The 24,691-nt window shown below is 49.4% G+C and overlaps 9 protein-coding genes across 9 annotated transcripts; 5 read left to right on the top strand and 4 right to left on the bottom strand.

Annotated features, from left to right (window-relative positions):
- Nucleotides 1–602: 602 nt before the first annotated feature.
- Nucleotides 603–1,478, bottom strand: PHATRDRAFT_38427 (predicted protein; the record flags this gene model as incomplete). Its single annotated transcript, XM_002182432.1, has 1 exon — nt 603–1,478. One exon carries the CDS (start codon nt 1,476–1,478, stop codon nt 603–605), a length of 876 nt encoding a protein of 291 aa, XP_002182468.1.
- A 418-nt stretch (nt 1,479–1,896) lies between these two features.
- PHATRDRAFT_38426 (predicted protein) lies at nt 1,897–2,706 on the bottom strand (the record flags this gene model as incomplete). The annotated part of the gene is made up of 1 exon (XM_002182431.1): nt 1,897–2,706. The coding sequence occupies one exon, from the start codon at nt 2,704–2,706 to the stop codon at nt 1,897–1,899; it is 810 nt and encodes a 269-aa protein (XP_002182467.1).
- Nucleotides 2,707–3,895: 1,189 nt separating this feature from the next.
- CRTISO3 (carotenoid isomerase) lies at nt 3,896–5,941 on the top strand. The gene is made up of 3 exons (XM_002182570.1): nt 3,896–4,176; nt 4,228–5,398; nt 5,499–5,941. Exons 1-3 carry the CDS (start codon nt 3,960–3,962, stop codon nt 5,896–5,898), a joined length of 1,788 nt encoding a protein of 595 aa, XP_002182606.1. The 5' UTR covers nt 3,896–3,959; the 3' UTR covers nt 5,899–5,941.
- Nucleotides 5,942–6,090: 149 nt separating this feature from the next.
- Nucleotides 6,091–7,832, top strand: PHATRDRAFT_48056 (predicted protein). Its single transcript, XM_002182569.1, has one exon. The coding sequence runs from the start codon at nt 6,304–6,306 to the stop codon at nt 7,702–7,704; it is 1,401 nt and encodes a 466-aa protein (XP_002182605.1). The 5' UTR covers nt 6,091–6,303; the 3' UTR covers nt 7,705–7,832.
- PHATRDRAFT_48055 (predicted protein) lies at nt 7,831–9,115 on the bottom strand (the record flags this gene model as incomplete). The annotated part of the gene is made up of 1 exon (XM_002182430.1): nt 7,831–9,115. The coding sequence occupies exon 1, from the start codon at nt 8,926–8,928 to the stop codon at nt 7,831–7,833; it is 1,098 nt and encodes a 365-aa protein (XP_002182466.1). The 5' UTR covers nt 8,929–9,115.
- An 850-nt stretch (nt 9,116–9,965) lies between these two features.
- On the top strand, nt 9,966–11,639 carry fru2 (frustulin 2). Its single transcript, XM_002182568.1, has one exon. It carries the CDS (start codon nt 10,128–10,130, stop codon nt 11,574–11,576), a length of 1,449 nt encoding a protein of 482 aa, XP_002182604.1. The 5' UTR covers nt 9,966–10,127; the 3' UTR covers nt 11,577–11,639.
- Nucleotides 11,640–13,146: 1,507 nt separating this feature from the next.
- On the top strand, nt 13,147–15,000 carry PHATRDRAFT_22145 (predicted protein). Its single transcript, XM_002182567.1, has 3 exons — nt 13,147–13,426; nt 13,448–13,665; nt 13,726–15,000. Exons 1-3 carry the CDS (start codon nt 13,159–13,161, stop codon nt 14,995–14,997), a joined length of 1,758 nt encoding a protein of 585 aa, XP_002182603.1. The 5' UTR covers nt 13,147–13,158; the 3' UTR covers nt 14,998–15,000.
- A 198-nt stretch (nt 15,001–15,198) lies between these two features.
- Nucleotides 15,199–15,558, bottom strand: PHATRDRAFT_14857 (2-c-methyl-d-erythritol 4-phosphate cytidylyltransferase; the record flags this gene model as incomplete). Its single annotated transcript, XM_002182429.1, has 1 exon — nt 15,199–15,558. A coding segment is annotated over one exon (360 nt), but the record flags the coding sequence as incomplete, so codon positions are not given.
- A 1,571-nt stretch (nt 15,559–17,129) lies between these two features.
- Nucleotides 17,130–23,404, top strand: PHATRDRAFT_14760 (predicted protein; the record flags this gene model as incomplete). The annotated part of the gene is made up of 4 exons (XM_002182566.1): nt 17,130–17,316; nt 18,984–19,125; nt 20,821–21,226; nt 22,895–23,404. Coding segments are annotated over 4 exons (1,245 nt in total), but the record flags the coding sequence as incomplete, so codon positions are not given.
- Between the last annotated feature and the right edge of the window lie 1,287 nt (nt 23,405–24,691).

The following is a 24,691-nucleotide window of genomic DNA, read 5'->3' as shown; positions in this document are numbered from 1 at the left end:
CCCTTACCAACTACATGGCAAATTTTTCATATTTAAATTTATCTACCTTAAATAAGTCCACAATTTTCATATTTACACTCGAATGGAAAGGGTCATAGCAAAAAAAAGAATGCATTAAAGGTAGTTGCGATTCAAAAAAATTTAGGGAAAAAACAAATCACGGATGAGCTGGCTAGCTCTTTAAGTTTAATTACATTAAGGACCCGCTTAATTCTTCCATGGGTTTGGGGTCGTTATGGCTACACGGAACTTCATAGTTTAGTGTCTTGCCGTGTGAATCATATAATCAAAGTGAAAATGAAAGTAGAATTGGTGGTTCCGCCCAATTCTGGCTTAGATTGCTCCGAACAACCGGAATAGACCATTACAGTTTACTGTTAATTTTGATTTATGAAAACTGACTAATTCTCTTCCATTTCTTATGATTAAATTTCGAATTCATGCTCGCACAAAGAATTCATACCCAATTTACGCGAGAGTTTCCAACAATGGAAGTCGAATTGCTACAATGCCGGAATTATTGTTGTAGCGACCGGCGTATTCCATTTCTCTCAATTGCCACAAATTGTGATTCACCTGTCTGCCTGCATGTGCTTCTATCTCTAACATGATCGGTGGCGAAACCATCCTGCAACACATATACGGTCGCGTTCCGTAGGTCGTACCTCGTGTGCGACTTGCTCTGACTCGAACAACACCATCGTTCCACGCTCCGGCACAATGTCGAGATAGTCGTCTAACTGTAAACGTCCCTCACCTTTCTCTTGTGCTTGTCTGCATTTAACATTTTCGTTACCGTAGATTCGTAAGGCACCACCATCTATTGAGATGTCCCAATCTCGGTTCTCGTGAGCGTCGCCAAGGTATAAAATCATGCTAACAGCTCGTTTGTCTACCATTACATTTCCCTCTCTATCTCTAACTTTTGGCGAATCAATGTGTCGTTTGTAAAAGGAGCCCGGCTCATAGAGAAGGTAGCTGAGTTCGATCCCCCCCGGCACCAAACTCTCGTATTTCGGCAAGGCTGCCAAGTCAAGCCTAAGCTCAGAAACAAAAGACAAAAGTTTTTTTCGTGCATCAATATCTCCACAAAAGGCTTCTTGAGGACGCTGCCCGGGCGACTGCAACCAAACTTGATGCACGTTGCGTCGTACCTCATCTGAAATACCGTCGGCAGCTTGAGCGATTCCAGCAGTTGCTCCAAACCCTGCGGATCGTAACGCTGTAGCATCAGATCGTAGTGACTCCAACAGAACTTTTGAAAGCACGTTTTTAAAGCAAACCAAGGGTACCTCTCCTCTCTTAAAAGCTTGATAAATTGGATCAGAATTGAAACACCATTGGGGCTGAGTGTATTTTGGTGGCTCTCGTCTCATAGGAACGGCCCATTTTTCTACAGCTGGAACACTTTGCAGACTCCAGACACCGGAGGTCAAAAGCAACCAGAAGGCAGCAGCATTTTTTTGCACTACCGGCATCCTAAAAACGATACTTTTAGCAGTTTATATGCTAACAAAGAGTGGAGACAAAGAGCCTATTAAAATCATTGTGTCATCTTGCTTACATTTACAATACTGATACTGCGCACTTTCGCTTTTTTACCAACGTAAATGTCACTACGAGCGGAGATTCTTCGTGTCGACTTTTAGAGACGGAGCCCAAAGACCTCTCCGTACACAATTCTAGGCAGCGATTTCAAAGGGCAGAACTCGAGTACCAGCGCAGATGTTCTCTCCAACACCTGTCCGCAGAGACGCATTCATATGCTCCAGGATGCTGAAATCTGTAAGCAGAGCCTCATCCGATCAGTAATATGAAAGTATATTCACCGTGCCTTGCAAGTCCGTAAAGTGCTTAGGCTTTTTAGCTAAATATATTTCTATGCGTTTTGAAAATTCAGCTTGATGGCGTTATTACAATGCTATTTTGGCTGTGACACGGCATTTGGTGAATTCGACGGGCAGCTAGTGCATCTGCTTTTGCCAATTGTAATGCGAGCTGTCGTGAGCGTCGAGATGACTCCTGAGCTTTTTGCTGGATCAGCAGCTCCATCATTCTTCGATCAACAAAATTGTCTTGCTTGAGCTTCTCTTGCATAAGCAGCACATGAGATACTGCACGCTTCCGCGCAGTCCGCATCTGAGGGACAATTCGTTGTTCCAAACCACGGGCGTGGCCAAAGGCAATAGTTTCGATATGATAACTTGTAGACGCTTCGCCGTGTGAAAAACTGGTACAAAAGGGATTTGACGTTAGGGCGAGAATGGACCTAGCGTAATGTGGCTTCAAAGCGACGTAAACGCTAGCCCTGGCCCGTGCGCACCGCTGAAAGCGTCGAATATCGTTGTCATTTAGCCACAGGTCGTGTCTGGATGAGTCGCCTTTGCAAGGATCAGGCGTATGCGAGACTTTGACGGTGCTGCAATCTTTGGGAATGGTAAGAGGTCCGTCGGACGATACTGATCCAAAGTGAACCAATTGCTTGCGACACTTTGGAGCTTTGCGAAACAATTGGGGCTCATTTCGTTGGATCCTATTAGGAACGCAGAATTGTTGGCGAGATAGATGTCGGAAAGAAAGAAGTGGCTCGTCTTCAATCTCCGCAGAGCACAACGACAAAGGGATTTTCCCAATAGGTGCACCAATTTTCAAACAGGCATGATGCTGACGGCTACTGTCCAGTACAAAAAGAGGCTCCTCCATCATTGTTGTGAAAAGCACTGTAGAATTTGCGCCTGCTTTGTTTATAACGAATTTGTTAGCTTCGTTGTTACAACTTCACCACATCTCGAAAATGGAATGTTTGAGAAAGTGAAAAGCATAGTGAATGTTTACCATGGACGATAAGTCAGAAGAGATGATTCCCGCTCTTGTCGAGAGGCTTGACTATGCACCTGAGACCGTGACACGTTCCAAAAAGGATTGCTTATCTAGATTTATGCAACCGGTCACGGGCTCAAAGCGATCTGTTGACTCTTTATATGTCTCTAATAATTGAAAGAATTCTACTATTCCCTTTTCGATATTTTTTCGTGTTTACCAACTATGTAGAGAATCACGGAAATGGTTCTTCCAAGCGGCATAAGAGCATTGGCCCTCGTCTATGTGAAAATCACGGATGGATTTACCGGAAATTGCCCGCATAAAACACTTACAATCTTTGATATTGCATTCCATTAAAGTTCAGTCGATGGGCTTCGAGTTTGAAAATACGAGATATAAGCGAAAAGGGTTAGATAGTCTCCACCTATCCCCGATCGGAGACGTTTGCTGACGGTGGAGCCATGCCAGGAAGTGACGGGCTCCTCCCCTAGGAGAAAATGATGTAAACTCAAAAATTTGTCTGGTTAAGCCTTTTGCGTTTCGTCAGTCAGGGCATGCCCAGCGCAAACTCCTCTTTTCCGTTTTGAAAGCGCCAAATTTAACAACTATATAGTTTGTATTTTGCGTTTCGTCAGTCAGGGCATGCCCAGCGCAAACTCCTCTTTTCCGTTTTGAAAGCGCCAAATTTAACAACTATATAGTTTGTATGGTGCCGAGGGATTGGATCGTTGACACCCTTTTACAAAACGCAGCTTTTCTCTTACGTGAAGCTTCAGGTTCAGCATATGGATTCCACTGGCTTTGACACAACAGTCAGGTCCGAGCCCCCAGCCGTAGGATTTTCCTTGACGTGTTCAGATATTTCGGATGCGACAGAATCTGGTGTCATCTGGACACGCCTGGGGAACAAAGAATCCCGAACGCATGCATTCGTATGAAAAACTCACAGTCATCGTAAGAGGCCAGCGAAAATCGCCTCTCACTTCTCACAGTCAGAATCGACGGCGAAGTCCAGACAACGATATTGCAATTATTTGGTTCAATGAGTGTCATATATTTTAAAAAATCACCGGTCAATATTCGCGCTTGAGCGACACAGTGCTCGGGTGTATTGCCAACTGATTCACTTCAACAAAATGTTTGCGATTTCTAGTCAGTTGACGCTGACGCTAGTAGGTCACTTGATACTCCTGCATATGATGGAAAACAGTGCGATCTGCTCGGCTTTCGTCCCGGCTTCTCAACGGACAACGTTTTCCAATTGCCGACGCAGCAAAAATAGAGTTGGTCGACATGGATGCTTCCTCCTAGCTTCACAGTCAGCAACTCCTGGTACGACCTCTCCTACTCCAGGTACGCCGCCAAAAAGCAGAAGCAAGTTGAAAAGTGCTTTCTACGATGTAGTTGTTGTCGGTAGCGGTATCGGCGGGCTATGTGCGGCCGCCATGCTGGCAAAGTATGGGTACACAGTGGCCGTACTCGAGTCGCATAATGTCCCAGGCGGCGCTGCGCATGGATTTACCGCGCGTGATCCAAAAATTGAAGGCGAGTTTCGTTTCGATACCGGGCCATCCTTCTTTTCCGGAATAAATTCGGATACACCAGCCAAAGCTTCGAATCCGTTGAGAACAGTCTTGGACGCGATTGATGAAAGGGTTGAATGTGTTCCATACACTACGTTTGGTTTGCAATTCCCCGAAGGTAATTTTGAGCACTCTTGTTTCTTTGGAGCACAGGGTGGCCTTCTAGAACAGCTCCAGGGAACCACCGCGCAAAAAGAATGGCAAGCCCTCATGCAAAGCATGGGCCCCTTAGAAAAAGCCGTAGCGGCCTTGCCGACAGCCGCCTTACGTGGTGACATTGGCCTGCTGTTGACCGCCGCTCCGTTTTTGCCGAACTTTACTACGCTCAATCCTCTTGAAAATCTCAAACTCACCCAGCCATTTAGTGCCATCGTAAATCCATCTGTGTCGAACGTGTTCACGCGAAATTGGCTAGACTTGCTGTGCTTTTGTCTTTCTGGGTTACCAGCAAAGGGTACAATTACGGCTGAAATGGCCATGATGATGGGAGAGTTCTACGCCCCTGGCGCCGTCATGGATTGCCCCAAAGGCGGAGCCCAATCCATTGTAAAAGCCTTAGTTCGAGGAATTGAAAAGTATGGTGGTGAAGTTGTTTGCAATACGCACGTGCAGGAAATTGTGGTGGAAAACGAAAAGGCTGTTGGTGTTGTAATCAAGCAAGGCAAACAAAGAGTTGCCGCTTCCAAGGCAGTGATAAGCAATTTGTCGGTTTGGGACTTGTTTGGCAGTGGCATTTTGGATACCACCCTTTTGCCAAATTCTCTTGTCCAGCAGAAGTTGTCCACTCCATTGGGTAAATCTTTCATGCATTTGCATGTAGGATTCCGCATGTCCAAAGGGGAGCTACAAACCTTGCAAGCACACTATATGCATATGGAAGACTGGGGTCGAGGCGTCCAAGATGAAGACAATGCAGTCCTGGTCTCCATTCCTTCTGTTCACGATGATACATTAGCACCGGAAGGATACGCAGTTTTGCACATATACACACCGTGAGTATGAGGGAAAGGGGTCTGCCCTCATGCCGTTACATTCCGTGTCTTGCCGCATGAACACACTATCTCATTGTGCTTTTCTTTTGCGAGTTTTCAGTGCCACCGAAGACTTTACACGCTGGGAAAATGTTCAAAGTAAAGAAGCATACGAAAAACTGAAGGAGGAACGCAGTCAGTATCTATGGAAGGTACTGACTCGGATTGTCCCAGACATTCGCGAGAGGGCCCGGATTGTTCGTGTAGGTACTCCTCTGACTCACCAACGGTTTCTGCGTCGGTACAAAGGATCATATGGACCCGCCATCCAGGCCGGCGTAGGATCGTTTCCATTCGCGGGTACTCCGATTCGACAATTACTAACCTGCGGGGATTCTTGCTTTCCTGGTATTGGCGTACCAGCTGTGGCAGGATCCGGCCTTTTGGCCGCGCACTCTGTATCTTGGGATTCAATTGGACCCCAGCAAGATCTTCTTAAAACCTTGCAGAAGAGGAAATAAATTATCCTCTTTCATAAATATTATCTAATTTATTTCTACTTGGAAATTGGCTGTAAATAGGCCAGTTGGTGCAGTAGCTGTAATTCCTGACGGAACTCACCCTACGTTCTTAAAGGCCACATAGGGCTACTTCGGACGCAAATGAAAAGCACTAACTGGAAAGGCTAGCTACTGGTAAAGCTGTTCCCGGACTTTTTGTCCGATACACAATTTCGAGAGAAATGATCTTCTCAATTCACAGTCAGCTGGGGATGTAACTGCTACGGTAACTCCTGATTTCTGGGGTTGTCTGTGATCCACAAAGAGTCCCTTTTTCAGAATCGGTATTGCACAGGATTCTTACCCGGCTGTGGTTTTTCTTTTCCAAGGGATGCTTGCGACGAGTTTTTAGCTGTTCTCCGCTGCATGATAATGCATGTCACCCGAAGGCGAGGTCGTCCTTTGCTTCGGCAGCAACAACGGTCCCAGTCAAAATCCAAGGCTTTCTTTATCACTGTCATAGTGGCTGTGTGCAGCTCACTGATAGCCTTTTATTACTTTGCGTTGACTGTGGTTTTGTTTTCCTACCCAGTTCCCAACGACAGTTCCTTGCCGTCCTTGAAAATGGCTGGAAAAATCGACGAAGGTGAACAAAATGTCAGTGACTATGCTGGTTGGCGCCAGCTTGTTGTTAATCTGGCTCGGTTGCCTCCCGCGAGCCTGCTGCAGACCTTGCAAACGGAAGATCCCTTTGGAGTGCGAGAAATGGAACAGAAAATTCTTCAAGCGGAAGAAAATCTGGACGCGTCTGGTGGAAACGCGCTGAATAATCCGCGACTTTTAGAAGGTCTTTTTTCGTGTCCAACTGACCGCATTACGCTGCCAGACCAACGGAACCATACACTGGCGGCCCAGCTGCGGCGGCAGCTGGCCGACGCCCAGACAATACCGACTGATAACAGCAGCATGGCCTTCATCTTTTTTCAACACTTGCGCAAGGCAGGCGGTACAAATTTCTGCACCTTGGCCCAGGCCAACTTGCCCACGGCACACGTACCTTCCTACTACTGTATGCCTGACTACTATTGGAAACGAAAGGATAGTAAAGGTAGCCATCGCCCTCAAGCATGTGCGGGATGCTTGCAACAGTGGTCGAATGAGGAAATCCTCAGCAATATGCGCGGAAGAAGTCATTGGATTGCGGGGAATGAGTGGGATCGGTTCGACGCCACACGCTATTTCGAATTACCGGCGGTATTTGTAACCTCGTTTCGTCGACCGTTGCATCGTGCACTCTCGCAATTTCGGTTTGAGTGTGTGGAAGACCGGGGCTGCAAGTACAAAAACATTACAGCCTGGTGGGAGCATCGTCGCGATTTGTACAATGTGTATACCGCCACTTTTTCGGACACGCCACGGATGGGCCGTCTGGCATTGTCGCAATCTTCCAAGGATATGGAACAAGGTGCTCAAGCCTTGGGGAATGCGCTCGATACGCTTCTTCGGTATCACCTGGTTTTAAATATGGAGTGGTTGGCCTATGCTGGAAAGCTGGTTCAATCCGTCTTGGGATTTCGGGACACGTCGGTCTTGACTCGCCGCGTGCGTCCGCTCATTTCCCAACACGCGCGACAGGATGGGCAGGATCACAATTCTGGCGCCCGCGGTATTGCCAAAGCTAGCTGGCTTCCTGAAGACTACCTATCGCCGCAACAGTACCTAGTAATGAGTGAAAATTTGGCTCTGGACGAACTGCTAACGGACGCCGCCCAAAGAATCTTTTTGGAGCGAGTCGTTTGTCACATGGATGACCACGAAAGGAGATGACTGGACCGAAGCTAACGAATGTTGTTTTTGGTCGAGACGCGTCGTTGCGAACAATGCGGTATCGAACGCTCCGAGTGTTTTTGTAACGCTACTTTTGACTTACAAGCCTCTATGTAGAAAGATCCTTTACGAAACAGGTAGCGAAAATCCGTAGGTGGCAAGAATTCTCGCGTCCGAGTCGTGTTCCAACTGGTAATCCAAGGTAACTTCGTCTCCGCACGCCAGGTCTTTCCCCGCTCGAAAGATGAGTCTGCCTTGGTCGTCGCTTTCCAGTTTACCCCCACCATGTTTGCAAGTTTGATGATTGGCCAAATCGAGCACCGGTGTCATCCAGCGTCCCCCATCCGTGGATCCAAAGCCGTGACTGCGACTCAGAACCATGGCGACGGCCCATTCCAAAGCGGGACTGCTCTCGTGGACGGTCGTCGCCGTGAACGGCGGCCTGGACGTGTCGTGGACGGAGTCCAGGAGACAATCACGGATGAAGGCTTCACAATTACGGGCCAAGCGTCGTGTATCGGCACAGACCTGGGCGTACGCGTCTTTGTCCGGGGCCGACCTCGTTTGTTCCGCATCGTTCACGAGTATTGCGTTGTGAAATTGTCCCCTTCTCGGCAGTGTCCGAATGTATATATTCCAGTCGGTTTCCACTGCTCTCGAAAAGTGTAACAAGAGTAGACTGAGTGCGGACAAGTGTGGAGTATTGGGAGGCAGTCGCGGTAGAGTTTGGCAGGCCAACCGTTGCCCGACGCGCAGCTCTCGTGGCAGCGTGGCTACCACGTCTCCCTTGCGCACGGGTCGGGTCGTGAAGAGTCCGTGTCCACCGTAGGCATCGCGTCCGTGTCGGACGGCGTCCAAGAGAGCACCACGGGAGGTCGCCCAGGCAAAGAGTGCGGTAAAGTCGTTGTCCGTGGCGGGAGACGTGGCGTCGAACGGACTGGGGAGGGACAGGAGATGTTGTAAGTGTTGTAGAGGTGGGAGATGTTCCGGGTCCGTCGGAACCGATACGTTCGTGTGGTGTGCGTCGTTCGGATCCCGATCTATACGAGGAATCAAACTTGGAGTACTCGTACCCGACGACGTTGGTAGTGTTTCGGTGTCGTCAAAATCAACGACTCCTTGCAAGACGTCAAAGTCAACGCCAAAGAGGAGAAGATCGGGACTACAGTTCCGTGTTGTTTTGGTCGCGGTGTCGGTCACGAGCCCCGTCGATTCTACCGCCATTTTCTCTACGCCGAGCGATCCGTGGAATCGTCGGCGTCGTGCTCGACTGCGGAAAGGGTCTCGAGTCGGTCTACACGCGTGGACCCTCACCGTCACTACGGCGAATACCCCACACCATCGGGTTGGGACGGTGCCGGACACAAGGGTGGGGTCGTGGTTCCGAGCGTCTCTTGGTATATAGTGCCGTTCCTGGTTTTTGCCAGTGTTGTTCCAAGGTGTGTGTGCCTTGCCTACCTGCCTGCCTCTAGCTAGAGAGGCACATGCACCTATTCCACAACAGACAGACAAAAAAAACACACCGATACACACACGATAACTCTGTCGTGGCGCCAACTCTATACCGACACGCACCCACCCCCTAGTGGCGGCATCATGGGAGAGGCACACGCACCTACCATACTAACCGTAATCCGAATCGATCCACATCAGTGTGTCGTCATGTCTATTCTATGTATTTACGATTCTAAACTGTGTCGGGCCTGATTCGCCCGAGATCACGACGCGGTTCCGGGAATCACCAGTTCCGATATCGACGATCCTGAGAGGGTGTAAAAACCTCGGCCCCAATTTTCGGAGAACGGTTTGTGTGCGCGCGGCCCGGACGAACAGCCGCCAGTGGGATTGACCCGTTCGTTGCAAAAAAGTAGCAACGGAACCACGATTCCTAAATCTACATACATGTGTATTCCGTTCGTTGCCGAATTTACGGTTTGAAATGGTTGGCTCGACAGTTTTGGTCAGCCCTGATGCGGCGTGTTTTGTATGTGTGTGTTCGTACCTTCACCAAACCCGACCCATTCCAGCATCCGCGAACGTGGCGGGAGCGCCATAGTAACTGTATGTAGGCCACCAAAGCAATCGTAAGTGGACGGACTTTTGTCACTCGTCCATACCATACTATACCATCGGATCGGATTCTTCGAGCGCCGTCCCGGATTTCTGTGTGGTCGACACCACGTGTTTGTTGTGTGAGTAACCCACGGAAAGGTTCGTCTCGTGTTCGAATTGCCTCCGGCACGGCACACAGTAACCCAAGTCGACGTTCCCCAACACTGGTCAACGTTGGATTCTCCTTACTCTTTGTTTCTTTTGTATCGAATCAGACCACAGTTCGTTGTCGTTCGTTCGTTCGTTGGTTCGTTCGTTCCTTTATTCTTCATAATAGTCATTCGTCTCTTTTCTGTTTCATTCCGCCCGCAATGAAGCTCACTAATCCATCCGTCTGGTCGCTCTTGGTCTCGACTGTCGCGACGTCGTCGTTGTGGTGCTGGCCCACTGCTGCCGCCCTCAACGTTGACAATCACGACAACAACCATCACGATAACAACAACCACGATCTCGGAACGGCACGTCGACTCAAGCGCATCCGAGCCGTGGGAGACAACGGGAATCCCAATTCGGCCTTTCCTTTGGGACTCTGCGAAGGCGACTGTGACCGCGATTCCGACTGTCAAGGCAAGCTCCGATGCTTCCAACGCAGTGGAGGACAGGCTGTGCCGGGTTGTAAGGGAGGTGAAGATCTAGACGCACGCTCCGACTTTTGTTACGATCCCGACAGTGTGCCCAGTGCTCCCGTGCCCGCCCCCGTGCGGGCTCCCGTACAGGCCCCGGTGCCCGTGCCGTCGACCACTGTAGTGGTGACGGTGCCGGGGCGTGTGCCAGCTCCCGCTCCGTCCTTTACGCGCGCACGCGAACCCGTGCCGATCGGGGCGCTCACCCATCCTCCGGCGGATCGACCACCCTTGGTGCACCTCAAGGATCGCCCCACGGCGGCTCCCGTCAGTGCTCCCGTGCCGGCCCCCGTCAGTGCACCGGTACAAGCTCCGGTGCGGGCCCCCGTTCCCACGCCCGTGGCGGCGCCCCGGCCCGAACCCTTCATTTCCCAGATTGCGCGCAACGAATCGCCACCCTCCATCTTCCCACTCGGACTCTGCCAAGGGGATTGCGATCGCGATTCCGACTGTGCCCCCGGTCTCCGCTGTTTCCAACGCGAAAGTCGTCAAGCCGTCCCCGGCTGTCGCGGAGGCGAACAGAACACCGGCAACGGAGATTTCTGCTACGACCCCAACCCCCAGTCGGGGTCGGTCCCGACGGCACCCACACCCACTGGTCCCAGTCCCACGGCACCCACCGGTCCCAGTCCCACGGCACCAACCACTCCGGGGGCCATTACCACGGAAACATTCGTACTCAAATTGTACTGGGAAGAAGGGTACTTTTGGCAGGAAGAGTCCTTCGAACGTCGGTGGTGCGTTCGGTGTCGCAACCGCTGTTCGAGAGGCGGACTACTCAAAATCGTCAATTGCGATAACGATGGGGGTGACGGGGAACCCGATCGTTTTCGATTCCTCACACCCGCCAACAACAACCAAGTGCAGTTGCAAGAAGTCTCCAGCGAGCTCTGTTTGGAACGAACCGGCAACCGAAAACTCACCATGGAACGTTGTCGGTCCAACCGGACCAATCAACGCTTCCAAGCCAGCAACGGAAATTTGGTCTTTGGCGACAAATTCGAACTCACGCCAGTCACGAGACGAGACTTTTGTGTCACCCAGCGGCATCATCCCAAAGCCGACGAAGTCCTCGAACTGGAACCCTGTGATTTGACCGCCACTTTTTCGGATACGTCCTTTTGGAATTTAGAGTAACACGGACAGTGAGACATTCCCGGGTTTCACTGTTCGACATAGCATGCGTGGACTTTGAGACTCGTTGCTGTCTATATTTGTATATGTTTGTATGTATGTACGTGTGCGAGTTTGTGTACAACGTGTACAACACGAACGTTTTCCAACTTTCCAAAGGTATTCCATTGCTGATTGGTGATTGTTGCCTCTTTCGCTCGTAGGGAGTGGAATGGCAATCGGCTAGTCCACACAACTCACTCGCAACAAAGACGATTCCTTCGGTTACGCTCCGCTATCTCGAGAATATTTAAACTGTGGTTCTGTGTTGGGTTCCCCCACGCGTAGGAACACCAAACGAACTGCTTTCAATGGGTAAAACTACTTCACTAATTGGAACGTCAATTCGTGGGAGAGGTCATACACAGCTTTGGAAATCGATTTTCGAGGATGTCCACCGTATTAAGGTTGGGGCTGCCAGGAACCGTGGCATCGTGTCTGTTGGGCCACATGGAGAGGATGTTGACCTGTTCCCAGTCATGCTCGTTGGCTTGGTCCGGGCCTGGAAATGACCGTCTCTATCGGTACAAAACCTACTGGAGCATGTGTAGCAGGGGCTCTGTCTAGGCCCGCGAATCAAACGAACACTATATATGTATGCAAATCCTGGATGGTAAACGAACGGCCTTTGTATATCATTTATAGATATTCACAAATTTCCTGTTAGGTGACGGAAGCGGAAGAGATTGTCAATATATACGAATTCATCTTTCGTCAAATCCAAATAACTTTTCGTTATGACAAAAACAAAGGACGAACCTAATCAAGAAAACCAAGGTCTCGCGGTACATTAATCAGGATCAATATCTGAAGGAGCCTCTTTCGAGATGGGGTTCACGAAAGCAGCCTTCATGCTTGAACGCGGGATGACAAGGATCGACCTACACAGAATTACGTTGGACTGGCGAGAACTCCATTTCTAACACCGGGTCTGACAGTGACCATATTCATTTTCCTACGTCAAGTTCTGTGGATTTACAGTTAGTAGGTTTTGAACAAGCAGGAAACAGCATATAGATTTACACCCCATAAGTAACGTATAATCCAGCGATTGAATGCACTCAAACGCCCTAGCAAGTGGTGCAATACATTTGCTAATGTAGAGCAACGTTGACGGGTACTTTTCGTAACTCACGCTCACTCCTTCCGCTCTCCGTGCGGCCAAACTCACACTCACATATACATAACATTTGACCATGGTGGCGCTGCTGCAACGTTCCGTCGCTGTGATCGCCCTTTGTGGAGTGATTGCCGTGGAAGGCTTCAACCTTCCCGGTGTCCATTCTCAGGCCTTCTCGGATTTTGATCCATAAGTATTCCGAGTACACGTTCATGGGCGAGAGAGAGCGACAGTCCGCACCCCAAAGCACGAATCGTATTGCTTCGCTGTGTTCCTGCATGACTTTACACAAAGCTGGGATGGTCACGCTTTCTCTATGACTTTTCCTTTTTTACCTTAACTCACCTATTGTTTCCTTTGTTTACATTAATGACGTGCTGTTTCGCAGCGTCAAGCTCAAGGTGAATAAGCTAACTTCGTACGCTCATGCCCATTGACTACTACCGCCTGAACTTTTGCTTACCAGAGGCAGGAGCCAAAATGGACGATGAGAATCTAGGAGAGTTCCTTTCGGGAGATCGCATTCAGTCCTCGCCGTACGTTCTCCAAATGAAGAACGACATGTTCTGTGAACAGCTCTGTATGGCCGACCTTGGACGGGGCGAACAACCCGGCGTACAGCCCAACAAGTTCGTCAAGGCCATTCGCAAAAACTACCATAATAACTGGATCGTCGACAACCTCAGTTCCGCCAGTAAAGTTTAAAACGATAAAGAAGTGACTACGAGATACTGGAAGGGCTTTCCTGTTGGCTTTATTGGCAAAGATGGCCATGTCTATGTGAACAACCACGTCAATATTGAAATCATGTACCATCCATCGGATACGGAAACGGACAAATACCACATTGTGCGATTCATAGTGGAGCCCTTTTCCATCAAGCATGATTTCTATCCGCTTATGGACGATACAAACGACATTGATGACACCCACGTTCTAATGCAGGTCGCCAAGATCAACAATCCCATTGAGTCCTGTGCCCCCAAAGCAAAGATCCACACCACCTACAATATGATTACCCAGTCGGGTCGGGAACCCCAACGCGCTTCTGGTCAAGTCCTATTTACCTACGATGTGAAATGGGAACTCAATGCGGAGGTCAAATGGGCATCGCGTTGGGATATTTACCTAAACACGGACAATGGCATTAACGCCAAAGTGCATTGGCTGAGTATTGCAAACTCTCTTGTCATTGTCTTTGTGCTCAGCGCCATGATTGCTGCTATTTTGATCCACAACGTGCCACGGGACATTTCTCGGTACAATCGTCTCGCTACGGACGAAGAGACAGCGGAGGGTTTGAAAGAATACGGCTGGAAGTTTGTGCACGCCGATGTTTTTCGGCCACCGACATTCTCGCCGCTGTTATTGGCGGTTGCTTGCGGTACCGGAGCCCAACTGCTCGCTATGACCTTTTGGACGATTGCATTTTCTGCAATGGGATTTATTAGCCCCGAGAGACGCGGATACCTACTCATGGCGGAATTGCTGTTGTTCGTCTGCATGGGTGGTTTGGCGGGATACGTTACGGCTCGCTTTTACAAAACCTTCAAGGGCAAGTCCAGGCAAAAGGCGACGACACTCACGGCCGTGGGCTTTCCCGGAATCTGCTTTGGTGTATTCATAATCATGAATATAATTGCTCTCGTGAAGCAGTCTACCTACGTTGTGCCCTTTGTGACTATGTTGAGTCTCGTGGTTTTGTGGTTTGGAATTTCTATACCGCTTGTCTTCTTCGGCGCCTACTTTGGTTACAGACACGAGGCTATTGAGTTTCCCGTCACTACCAGCTCGATCCCCCGGCAGATTCCCAATCAACCTTGGTTTATGGGTATTCCGTTTACCATGGTGATTGCTGGTATCTTACCATTTGGTTCGTGCTTTGTCGAGCTCTACTACATTCTTGCCTCCGTGTGGATGGACTACTACAACTACGTCTTTGGCTTTCTGTTCCTGGTCTTCGTGATCCTCATCATTACCTGCGCCGAAATTACTCTTCTCTTTACCTACTTCCAGCTCCGTAGTGAAGATTACCACTGCTGGTGGCGCTCGTTCGCAAATGCCGGATCGACTTCGGTGTACGTCTTTTTGTATTCCATCTTATTCTTCCAGCAGCTTGAGGCCAACTTGTTGGCAAGTTACTTCCTTTACTTTGGTTACATTGGACTGTCCTGTTTGGGACTGTTCTGCATGATGGGTTTTGTGGGAATGTCAACCTCATTGTGGTTCAACAAGGTCATTTTTCGTCCATCAAAATCAAATTAGATCAGTAACTCAGGAGTACATTAAGCACTGCACATACTCCAACATAGTTTTGAATGTCGTGGAAACTTCTTACACATTGGCTCTTCTGAATGCCTACACCGTAGAATGGGTCGGTATAAATTCTCTCATCCGCGAAAGAGCTAGAACGTTTCGGCCTCAGGTCACTTGGGAGAATCGTCGGTTACACGGTCAGCATTCACTTTATACGTCCACATCTTCGGGCGTGGTATTTTTTAGATCAGTGTATTCGCCAAGCGTTAATTTGACCGATTCTCCCAAAGCTTCCACAATGGTCACGTCGTCCGTCGCCTCCAAATTTTCTCTCGCCACTTTGGCAAAATCGCGCTGAAGCGTTTCGACTTTAGTACTTTCTGGTGTATGCACTTCCCACAAGCGAGCTCGTGGAAGTGTTCGCAAAACCGTAGAACCGTCTTCCGTTTCTTTAATCTTAGCTTTGCGCGGAACTCTCAAGACGGCTGCGCCGTGCTCTTTGGCATCGCGGACAACCTTACACAGCTCTGGAATGGGTATTTGCGGTCGAGCCGAGTCGTCAATCGCTACATACTAACAGTTGCCATCGAAAGCCTCCACCAATTTGTTGAGGCCGTTTTCGACGGATCCCTGTCGTTCGACACTGGGATTGGCAAACACAAGACGCCCATCGTATCGATTCACTATAGCTTGATACTAATAGTGCTAGATTGGATCCATGAGCAGTACCATGTACAGTGGCGGAACTTTATCTTGGGCTTTCCGACGCTCCGGTAGATGCTCCACAAAGAAGTCAAGGCTACGATGCAAAACAGGAACACATTGGAGATTCTGAGACTGTTTGGGCATAGTGGCTTACATTTGCGAGCCCTTGCCGCCGGCTAGCAAAACAAAACCCACATTATCCATAGCAACTGCATTTGAAGTGCCATTACTTTTGGCATCAGTTGCAGCCAAGGGTTCTCTGTGTGCTAGAGAAATGATAGTGGGCCGCTGTACAGCGAGAAACGCATAGGCCCACAGGACACACGAAACGCAGAGGAAAGATACTCTCAGTGCAATCATGTTCTACAAGGACTGCCGGTAAACAAGCTGCCTTATTGAGGTCACAAATGTTTGAATGGAGCATCCCTTCTTTCTTGCGTTCGATCCAATTCATGGTACAGGTCGATGCAAGATGTTGTCGCATGTCGAGACCATGGTTTCTGTTCTCGTTGCGGATTAATTGTTACAGGAAAACTCCAAAAACAAGTTCAACTTTGCCAAAATCCGACGTAGAATCGTAACCCTACATAGGGCCACAATCTTCTGTTTTTGGTCCACATCATCCAAAGTGTTCGGTTTGTCGAGAATTGTCCTCTCGCTCCGACGCGTGCTCTCCAGTCGGACATAGCATCCTCGTGAGTAGGACCCGCCAAACTTGGCACATGCGTTTTCACAGTCCGCACGATTCGACGCTAGTGCTTTGCCACGGACGGTTCCCGAGGAAGAGTTTTCCATCCGGGTCCAAATTCAAGTTCCCCCGCCCTTTAGTACTAGAAAATTCAAACGAGTAGGGCAGGGCGCGGCAGCTCGATTCGTGAGCTCTCGGAGACGACTGCCACTCTAAGAACGAGGCTTGCTCGATGGACTCGTGATCCCAACCAACCATGGGAGCGGACGGCGCACCAAGATCGCCCAGTGGGATTCAAATTCATACAGGTTCGACATCCGATCGGAGTATAAGCCTCTTGTAAGTGTCCAATTCCTGTTGAAATGTCTCGAGAATCCAAGTTTCGTCGAAGCGCTCTCACCAATTTGGCCAGTACGAACGAACGAACGAACAAACAAACGAACGAACACACAGTCAACTAGCTAATTGTCAGCTTTCTAGAGTTCACAGAGACTGCTCTGTATCGTTCTCTCTCTCTCTCTCCCTTGGGTGTTATTCACAGTCAGGGCAGTTACACGGCACCAACATCCACTCGTTGTGTATCATGAAGCTTTGGTGGACCGCTCTCTCCGCGATTGCCGCACCGACGGTAGTTGCCGTTTCGAGAACCGACACCGATTCGTTTCGCGTGGATGTCATGCGAAACGAACGCATCCTTCGACGTTTGACACAGGTCCAATTCGTGGGCAACAATCATTTTCCCCGAGCGGCCTTCCCGTTGGGTCTATGCGAAGGCGACTGCGACCGAGACAGTGACTGCCAAGGCAATCTTCGATGCTTTCAACGTGGTGCTAGTCGGGAGTCCGTGCCTGGTTGTACCGGAGCGGACGCCGATGCAACTCGTTTCGACTATTGCTACGACCCCCTCACTCCTACACCCGCCTCTGCACCTCCGAGTGGGATTACGACCATGCCGACCGCAACCATAACCGCTGCACCGACCGGCGTGACAACATCAATGACCACTTCCATGCCCAGTTCCAGCAACACCACAGCCGCGCCGGTAGCGACAGCACCTCCAATTACGATCGACGCATTTCGACTGAAGCTGTACTGGGAAGATGGATACTATTGGCAAGAAGAAACCTTCGAGCGCCCCTGGTGTGTGCGATGCACCTCCCTTGGTTGTCAGGTTGATGGTGCTATGATCATTGTCAATTGTGACAATGATGGCAACCATGGAGAACCCGATTTGTTCCGGTTTCTGCAGCTACCCAGTACCGACGGCACGGCGACCTTCCAAATTCAAGAAATCACCAGTGAGCTGTGTTTTCAACGAACACAGGATCGGCACATTTCACTGCAACCTTGCCAAGCCGAGCTCCTTCGGCAGCAATTTTTTGCGAGTGGCGGCAACGTCGCGATCGGTGATCGGTTCCAAATGCAGCCTCTTGGCTATCCGGGGTTTTGTGTTACCCAGGATCACCATCCCAAGTACGGAGAGTTCTTAGAATTGCAGTCGTGTCCATATGCGGAATATTCCGAGACATCCTACTGGGTCCTACTACCTTAAAACCAGTAGCAGTTGGATCACCACTGATTCCAGGATGGAGAGTAGAACATCCTGGTTTGTTGTAAAAGTCGGAACAGATTACTGGACTGTGGAAGCACACGAAGAGGGTATAGCACTGAGACCCAGTGGCATGAAACCCTACTATTGTATTAGAGGAGTGCTGCAGTGGAAAACTAACTACGATAAGAATTCCACAACATTTCCTGCTTGCTATGCTCCCGGAAGGATAGGGAGGTCTAGACTTTTCCATGGGTGCCCGCTGATTGCAACAGGGTGCTTCCTGACCATATTTGGTGGACATCGTCGCACTCTCAGACATTTTCAAAACATGCATGGTCTTAAGAAATAAAAAGCGCCTAACTGTAAGACCTTCTCAAGGGCAATATCGGGGATTGGCATGCAATCTAAGATTGCATGCCAATATGACGTGACCAAGATTGTGTGTGCCTTGTCACGCTTTGCTGTTTCCATATATTAAACATATATACTTAGTTGGCATCTAGCTACAGCCAGGGTCATTCACGCCTGAGTCGCGGAGTACGCCCCTACCTAAGTAGCCGTCTCCTACCGAAGTTTTGGGGCTGAAAGGGACACTATTTGCATAAACAGCGAATTAGAGGCTATCTCGCGCACATTTTGGAGTAGCTCGGTCCTGCAATAAATGAAGGCCCAGAAACAAACCATAGGTGAACGGGGGAGGTCAACCGAGAGGCTCGAAATGTAAGCCCTAGGGACGCAGATAGCAGCGGTACCCAAAGGGAATTAATCCATTCCCTCTGTGTAGCACTGAACAATTCCTCAACTCTACACATCGCAGCATAGGAACCGAAGTGTTCACTTGGATACAAAACATGAATCGTTGCCTACCCGTCGTGGTACTGTTATCTCTCATCGTCTTGGTGCAGGGCATAGTTGTTGTGGACGACAACAATGACCATCGGGACATGAATAGAGTCGAGTCGTCCGCTGAAATGAACGACGTTCGTCGTTTACAACCAAACATCCGTTTGGCCGGCAACAATGGATTCCCCCTCACGGCATTTCCTCTAGGTGTCTGCGAGGGCGACTGTGATCAAGACTCGGACTGCGCGGGCGATCTACGGTGTTTTCAGCGCTCGAACGGTCATCTGGTGGTGCCGGGATGTGCAGGGGGGGCTGCTGACGTGAGTCATTTCGATTACTGCTACGATCCGTCCTTTGTCTTACCACGTATCGCGAACGAGACTTTTCTCGTCAAATTATATTGGAAACACGGGTATCACTGGCAAGAGGAAAGGTTCGAACGGAGATGGTGTTGGCGGTGCTCTGCCGATTGTGAGGCTGGTGACCATGTCAAGGTGGTCAACTGCGACAACGACGGGGGTGTAGGTTTTCCTAATCGGTTCCGGTTTCTGCCTCAGATAGGCGGAGATGCACAAATACAAGAAGTCAGTAGCGGCTTTTGTCTGCAGCGCACTCACGTGCGGCAACTTACTTTGCAACGCTGCCAACCCAAGTTGGTCCGTCAACGCTTTATGCCCATGAAGGGTGCATTCGACTTTGACGATCGCTTCGAAATCAATGCGGTCGAACGCCCCGGGTATTGCGTGACTCAAGGACATCATCCGAAATCTGGAGAGCTGCTCAAGCTACAACAGTGCAAGTTCCCTGAGGCAGCCGACACATCCTACTGGAGTCTGGAGGCACCTGGTAAGGACGGAAATCTCTAAATTCACAAGCAACTTGATTTCGGTGGCGTTCCAACTATAAAATTAGACTTTAGAATCCTGCCACCTTCTCCGTGCAAATCAACACATCGTCGTTGGGCTTTCAACCACTGATGCTTAGCAAATGCCATACAGCATCTTTCCGATGTGTTTGTTGCGCGCAAGCTTTGTGAATTTTTGTGACCGAGACATTTCGCTTTTCGAACGCTGGCAATATAGTGCTGCTGATTTAGCTTTTCCCGTACGTCGGCTCCAGTTGCCATCCCTCCGCCACCCGGCCGTTCTAACAATCGCTCCAGTAAAAAACAGCATTCCTCCTTCTTCGCGCTTTCTGCTCGCTCTATTCCATGGAGACTTTGGACAATACTTGAAGAGGTTGACCGGGGTGTTTTCGTCGAAATGGAGGAATAGCCCTTCCGGGACCTAGAGTGATCCAGAGCTTTTCTAGGGTTTCTGATAATTGCTAGAAACCGGATCCAAGACCGGGATCCAAGACCTCCGAAATCTGTCAAGGTAAAGCCGTTTAGCAACATCTGCACAATTGCATCGGATATTCCAGTGCCAGGTATTCCTCCATATTTTGATGCAAACTGTCTACACAGAAAAGGAAATGACGCTTCCCTGAGGTACACGCAGGGCCAATACCTCTCTTTTATGTTTCATTAGTACACCTCGATGGTCACCTAATGTTAGTCAGTACGTTCTTTTATATCCTGATCGAGCCCTCTCATTGTGGCAATGAAATTGTCCGAACGGAATAGGTACATAAATGGTTCGACACATTAGGCAGCCGATATACAATTATGAAACCAGAAAGAAATTAGAAATTTAATTGAGGACAGAAAAACTGGCTCCATAGTCAGCAAATAATTTTAAGAATAACATATTTGTTTGTGATTTTGTTTTGTGATAGAAGGAGTGAAATGATGTGAAGTGCGTCCGTGAGGTTCGCATGTCTTTCGTTCAATTCATGTGTAAAGTCCTACGGGAATGCAAAAAAAGTGAGAGGTTCGAGGTCCGTCTTGGTCTTCACTGGTTGAGCAATGCCCTCCGTAGTATTGCCTGCATCTGAAGGAATGAGGGGCTAGAAACCTTTCCACTGGAGAGCTCCCCATATTTTTTCTCACAAACATTTTCGGCATCATGAGGCTACGTTCATCCATTACCCTCCTCTTCGCTAGCACGTATGGCCCAACGTTGGTAAGTGTTCAGTTGGCGCTTTCCACTGTCTCCTCAGCGCGTGCCGATCCTTCGCTTTCCTCTCTCGGATCAGAGGTCTCTTCTGGATTGCCCGACGAGAACCGAAGTGACCGCCGTTTGCAGTCTGTCGCAGTTGTTGGCGATAATGGCTCTCCTTCCTCTCGCTTCCCGCTAGGACTCTGCCAAGGCGATTGCGACAGAGATAGTGACTGCGCTGGAACCCTCCGCTGTTTTCAGCGGAACGGAGGACAAGATGTCCCTGGTTGTGCTGGTGGCGCGAAGGACCGTAGCAAATCGGATTATTGTTACAATCCCAATGCTAGTGTGAGGCCCCCCCCTGCACCTGTCGCCACTCGGCCGATTCCCGCGCCTGTGCCCTCTCCTGCTGTACGTCCGGGAGCTCCCTCCGGCATAACATCGGAAACATTCATTTTAAAGCTTTACTGGGAGGAGGGATACTATTGGCAGGAGGAGTCGTTTGAACGTCGCTGGTGTATCCAATGCCGTAACGGATGCAAGGTCGGAAAGAGCACGAAGATCGTCAATTGTGACAACGACGGTGGCCGAGGTTTGCCGAACCGCTTTCGTTTTCTACCTCAAACCAGCAAACAGGTGCAGATTCAAGAAGTCTCTAGCGGACTGTGCATGCAGCTCGCACCCAAACGTCAGATCACGCTTGCTGTCTGTCAAGCGAGCGCCTCCACTCAGCGTTTCTTTGCGAGGGTCGGAGAATTAACGTTTGGAAGTAAATTCGAACTGAGTCCGGTCAACCGTCCCACGTTTTGTGTGACCCAACGTCACCACCCGAAAGACTCAGAAATAATCGAATTGGAGCCGTGCGACACTGTGGCTGAGCGCTCCGATACGTCGTTTTGGAATCTTTTGCCGTAGAGCGACCCAAGGTGTTCTTGCGAAGGTAGCAAGCAGTCAGGGTTGATACCTCATTTCCCCTAGTAAATTTCAAGGCCGTAATGTTTGCTCGTTGCACAAGTTCTTCCTCTTATCTTTGGGGAAGTAATGATTTCCACTTAGGCGACCTTCGATCTCGTCTTCAGAGCAACTTTCATTGAACGGACTAATTATGCGTAAAAATGTGAGAAATCCTATATACACAGGAAAAATCTAAAAAACCGGTGAGAAATTTGGAAATATTTTCTTATTCATTTTTATAAGCGGCTCTCTCTAGCTAGCTAGAGCGAAAAAGAAAATAAAATTTTCAGGGTAGGATATCTTGAAGCCCGCGCTGACTCTGAAATTGAAGTGGTAAGCAGATGCGATTGAATCGGTAAAGGAACCACGTGAAAGCGGGGCTGGGTGTTGAGAACTGTGCGTGTGTTTCGCTTGAAATGAACGATGAACGAGCACGTACGTGGAGGATTATTATGGACGGGTCTGGGTCTACACGCCCAGTAACATTACCTACTAGTGAATTTTCTTTTACAGTTAATTTCTGTTCTCGTGATCACGTCTGCCACAGGGCCACAAGCTTAACTGAAAGCTGGGCTTACATTAATATCCTACGTCTGTCTGAGATTGCCTCCATTTCAAATGGCCGTTAGAAAAACCGCCTGGCGCTGTTTTTAAAAACATTTTGTGAAATATGAAATGTCTTCGCGTTTTTTTGCAACGATTCAAACTTATGCAGGCACGGCCCTGAAGGATTCAAGGAACCGATGAGGCTTTTTGGTGGAGGTTCGCATGCGTTCGCTTCAATACATGTGTATAGCTTTTTCTAAGAGAACGACAAAAATTGAGAGAGGTTGAAGGGCGGCCGCAATCTTCCACTGTGGATGCCGAGGTCATCTCCTCTGCACTGTAATACTTTTACGCTTACAAACATTTCATTCTTTGCTTATAAATTCTTTCGGCATCATGAGGCTGCGTACATCCATTGCACTTCTCTTCGCTGGCACTTCTGGCCCAACCCTGGTAAGCATTCAGTTGGTGCTTTGTACCCTCTCGTCAGCGCTTGCCGATCATTCGCTCTCTTCTATTGAATCCGAGACTTCAGCATCTGGATCGCCCTACAGCAATCCTAAAGATCGCCGCCTGCAGTCTGTTGCTGTCGTTGGCAACAATGGATCTCCTTCTTCTCGCTTCCCTCTAGGCCTCTGCCAAGGCGATTGCGACAGAGACAGTGACTGTGCTGGAACCCTCCGCTGTTTTCAACGGAACGGTGGACAAGATGTGCCCGGATGCTCTGGTGGCTCAAACGAGGGAAGCAGATCTGATTTTTGCTACGATCCTGCACCTGAAGCCAGCAAGCCTGTACCAGTACCGACTCGGCCGAATCCCGCGCCGGTACCACCTCCTCCTGCAGGACCTGTTGTTTCCCCTGTCCCCGCTCCAGTTGCTGCCCCTTCTCCTTCTGGCCCCCGTCCAGTTGTGACGGTTGTTGGTGATAACGGTTCACCTTCTTCCCGCTTCCCTCTAGGTCTCTGCCAAGGCGATTGCGACAGAGACAGTGACTGTGCTGGAACCCTCCGCTGTTTTCAACGGAACGGTGGACAAGATGTGCCCGGATGCTCTGGTGGCTCAAACGAGGGAAGCAGATCTGATTTTTGCTACGATCCTGCACCTGAAGCCAGCAAGCCTGTACCAGTACCGACTCGGCCGAATCCCGCGCCGGTGGCTTCTCCGACTGTACGGCCGGTAGCTCCCCCCGACAGCACTACACCAGTGCCGCCGCCTACCATGAGCCCGGTGGCTCCTTCTGGCAGCATAACATTGGATACCTTTGTTTTCAAGCTTTACTGGGAGGAAGGATATTATTGGCAGGAGGAGTCATACGAACGTCGCTGGTGTATCAAATGCCGAAACGGTTGCAACAGGGGACACAAAATGAAGATCGTTAATTGTGACAACGACGGTGGCCGAGGCTTACCGGACCGCTTTCGTTTTCTACCTCAAACGAGCGAGCAGGTGCAGATTCAAGAAGTCTCTAGCGGACTGTGTATGCAACTCGCGCCCAGTCGTCAGATTACGCTGGAGGTCTGTCAAGCCGGTGCATCCGATCAACGTTTTTTTGCGAGGGTCGGAGATTTAACGTTCATGGACAAATTCGAACTGAGTCCAATCAACCGTCCCACATTTTGCGTAACCCAACGTCATCACCCCAAAGACGCAGAAATAATCGAATTGGAGCCGTGCGACACTGTGGCTGAGCGCTCCGATACGTCGTTTTGGAATCTCTTGCCATAAAAAAATTCCCGGTGTTATTTGTTGGGTCAAAAGGTAATGCTCTGTCACTTGCTGTTAAGAATTATCTATAGTTCATTTTGTTGCAACGTATTATGGCCGACGTTTCGATGCGCATGAGTAACCGTGTATTCACCTCGACTGCACCAGAACTCTCAAGCGATTTTCACTAGACGATCGAGTAGTGACGATAATCGTTTCAATGGGCCACCACAGCTGCGCTCCGAGGTGAACAGGGCTTTCTGGGAGACAGTATGCAGAATTGTTACAGCGGTGGTATGGGCAATATTCCATCTGTTTCAGATGGTCATTACGAATCTAACAAAATGTGACTTATTGTTGGGTGATGGTGTGCACTGCTCACTGTTAAATATAAATACACCACAAATGACTGTCATTGGTTGACTGACTGTGAGAAACGACTCAAATTACATGGAACATACCGTCCTCACTGTGAGCTTCAGAGTTCGATGTTGTCAGCGCTGATCATTGTAACGAACTCAGTCATCGGTAATTGGAAACAATTTTCCTGGTCACACCCAGTAAGAAGGTTGGCTATGTATGCCGTTGCATGCAAAAACGGTTTTGGCAATTGAAGACTTTACGGTTAGTGATGGTTTCTCGTTTGGTGTGGACGCGGCATTTTTCACAAGA

This window comes from Phaeodactylum tricornutum, chromosome 16 (assembly GCF_000150955.2).
Source record: "Phaeodactylum tricornutum CCAP 1055/1 chromosome 16, whole genome shotgun sequence".
Classification (NCBI taxonomy): Eukaryota; Bacillariophyta; class Bacillariophyceae; order Surirellales; family Neidiaceae; genus Phaeodactylum; species Phaeodactylum tricornutum.
The sequence above is the reverse complement of the archived record's forward strand: the minus strand, read 5'-3'. Positions and strand labels throughout refer to the sequence as shown.

Bases quoted from the DNA above. Each gene is read 5' to 3' on its own strand.
- fru2 (XM_002182568.1), top strand. From the start codon at position 10,128: ATGAAGCTCACTAATCCATCCGTCTGGTCGCTCTTGGTCTCGACTGTC.
- PHATRDRAFT_48056 (XM_002182569.1), top strand. From the start codon at position 6,304: ATGATAATGCATGTCACCCGAAGGCGAGGTCGTCCTTTGCTTCGGCAG.
- PHATRDRAFT_22145 (XM_002182567.1), top strand. From the start codon at position 13,159: ATGCCCATTGACTACTACCGCCTGAACTTTTGCTTACCAGAGGCAGGA. The intron at 13,666-13,725 runs GTTCTAATGCAG...CCCAAAGCAAAG, and splicing joins ACGACATTGATGACACCCAC to ATCCACACCACCTACAATAT.
- CRTISO3 (XM_002182570.1), top strand. From the start codon at position 3,960: ATGTTTGCGATTTCTAGTCAGTTGACGCTGACGCTAGTAGGTCACTTG. The intron at 4,177-4,227 runs GTACGCCGCCAA...TCTACGATGTAG, and splicing joins TACGACCTCTCCTACTCCAG to TTGTTGTCGGTAGCGGTATC. The intron at 5,399-5,498 runs GTGAGTATGAGG...GCGAGTTTTCAG, and splicing joins GTTTTGCACATATACACACC to TGCCACCGAAGACTTTACAC.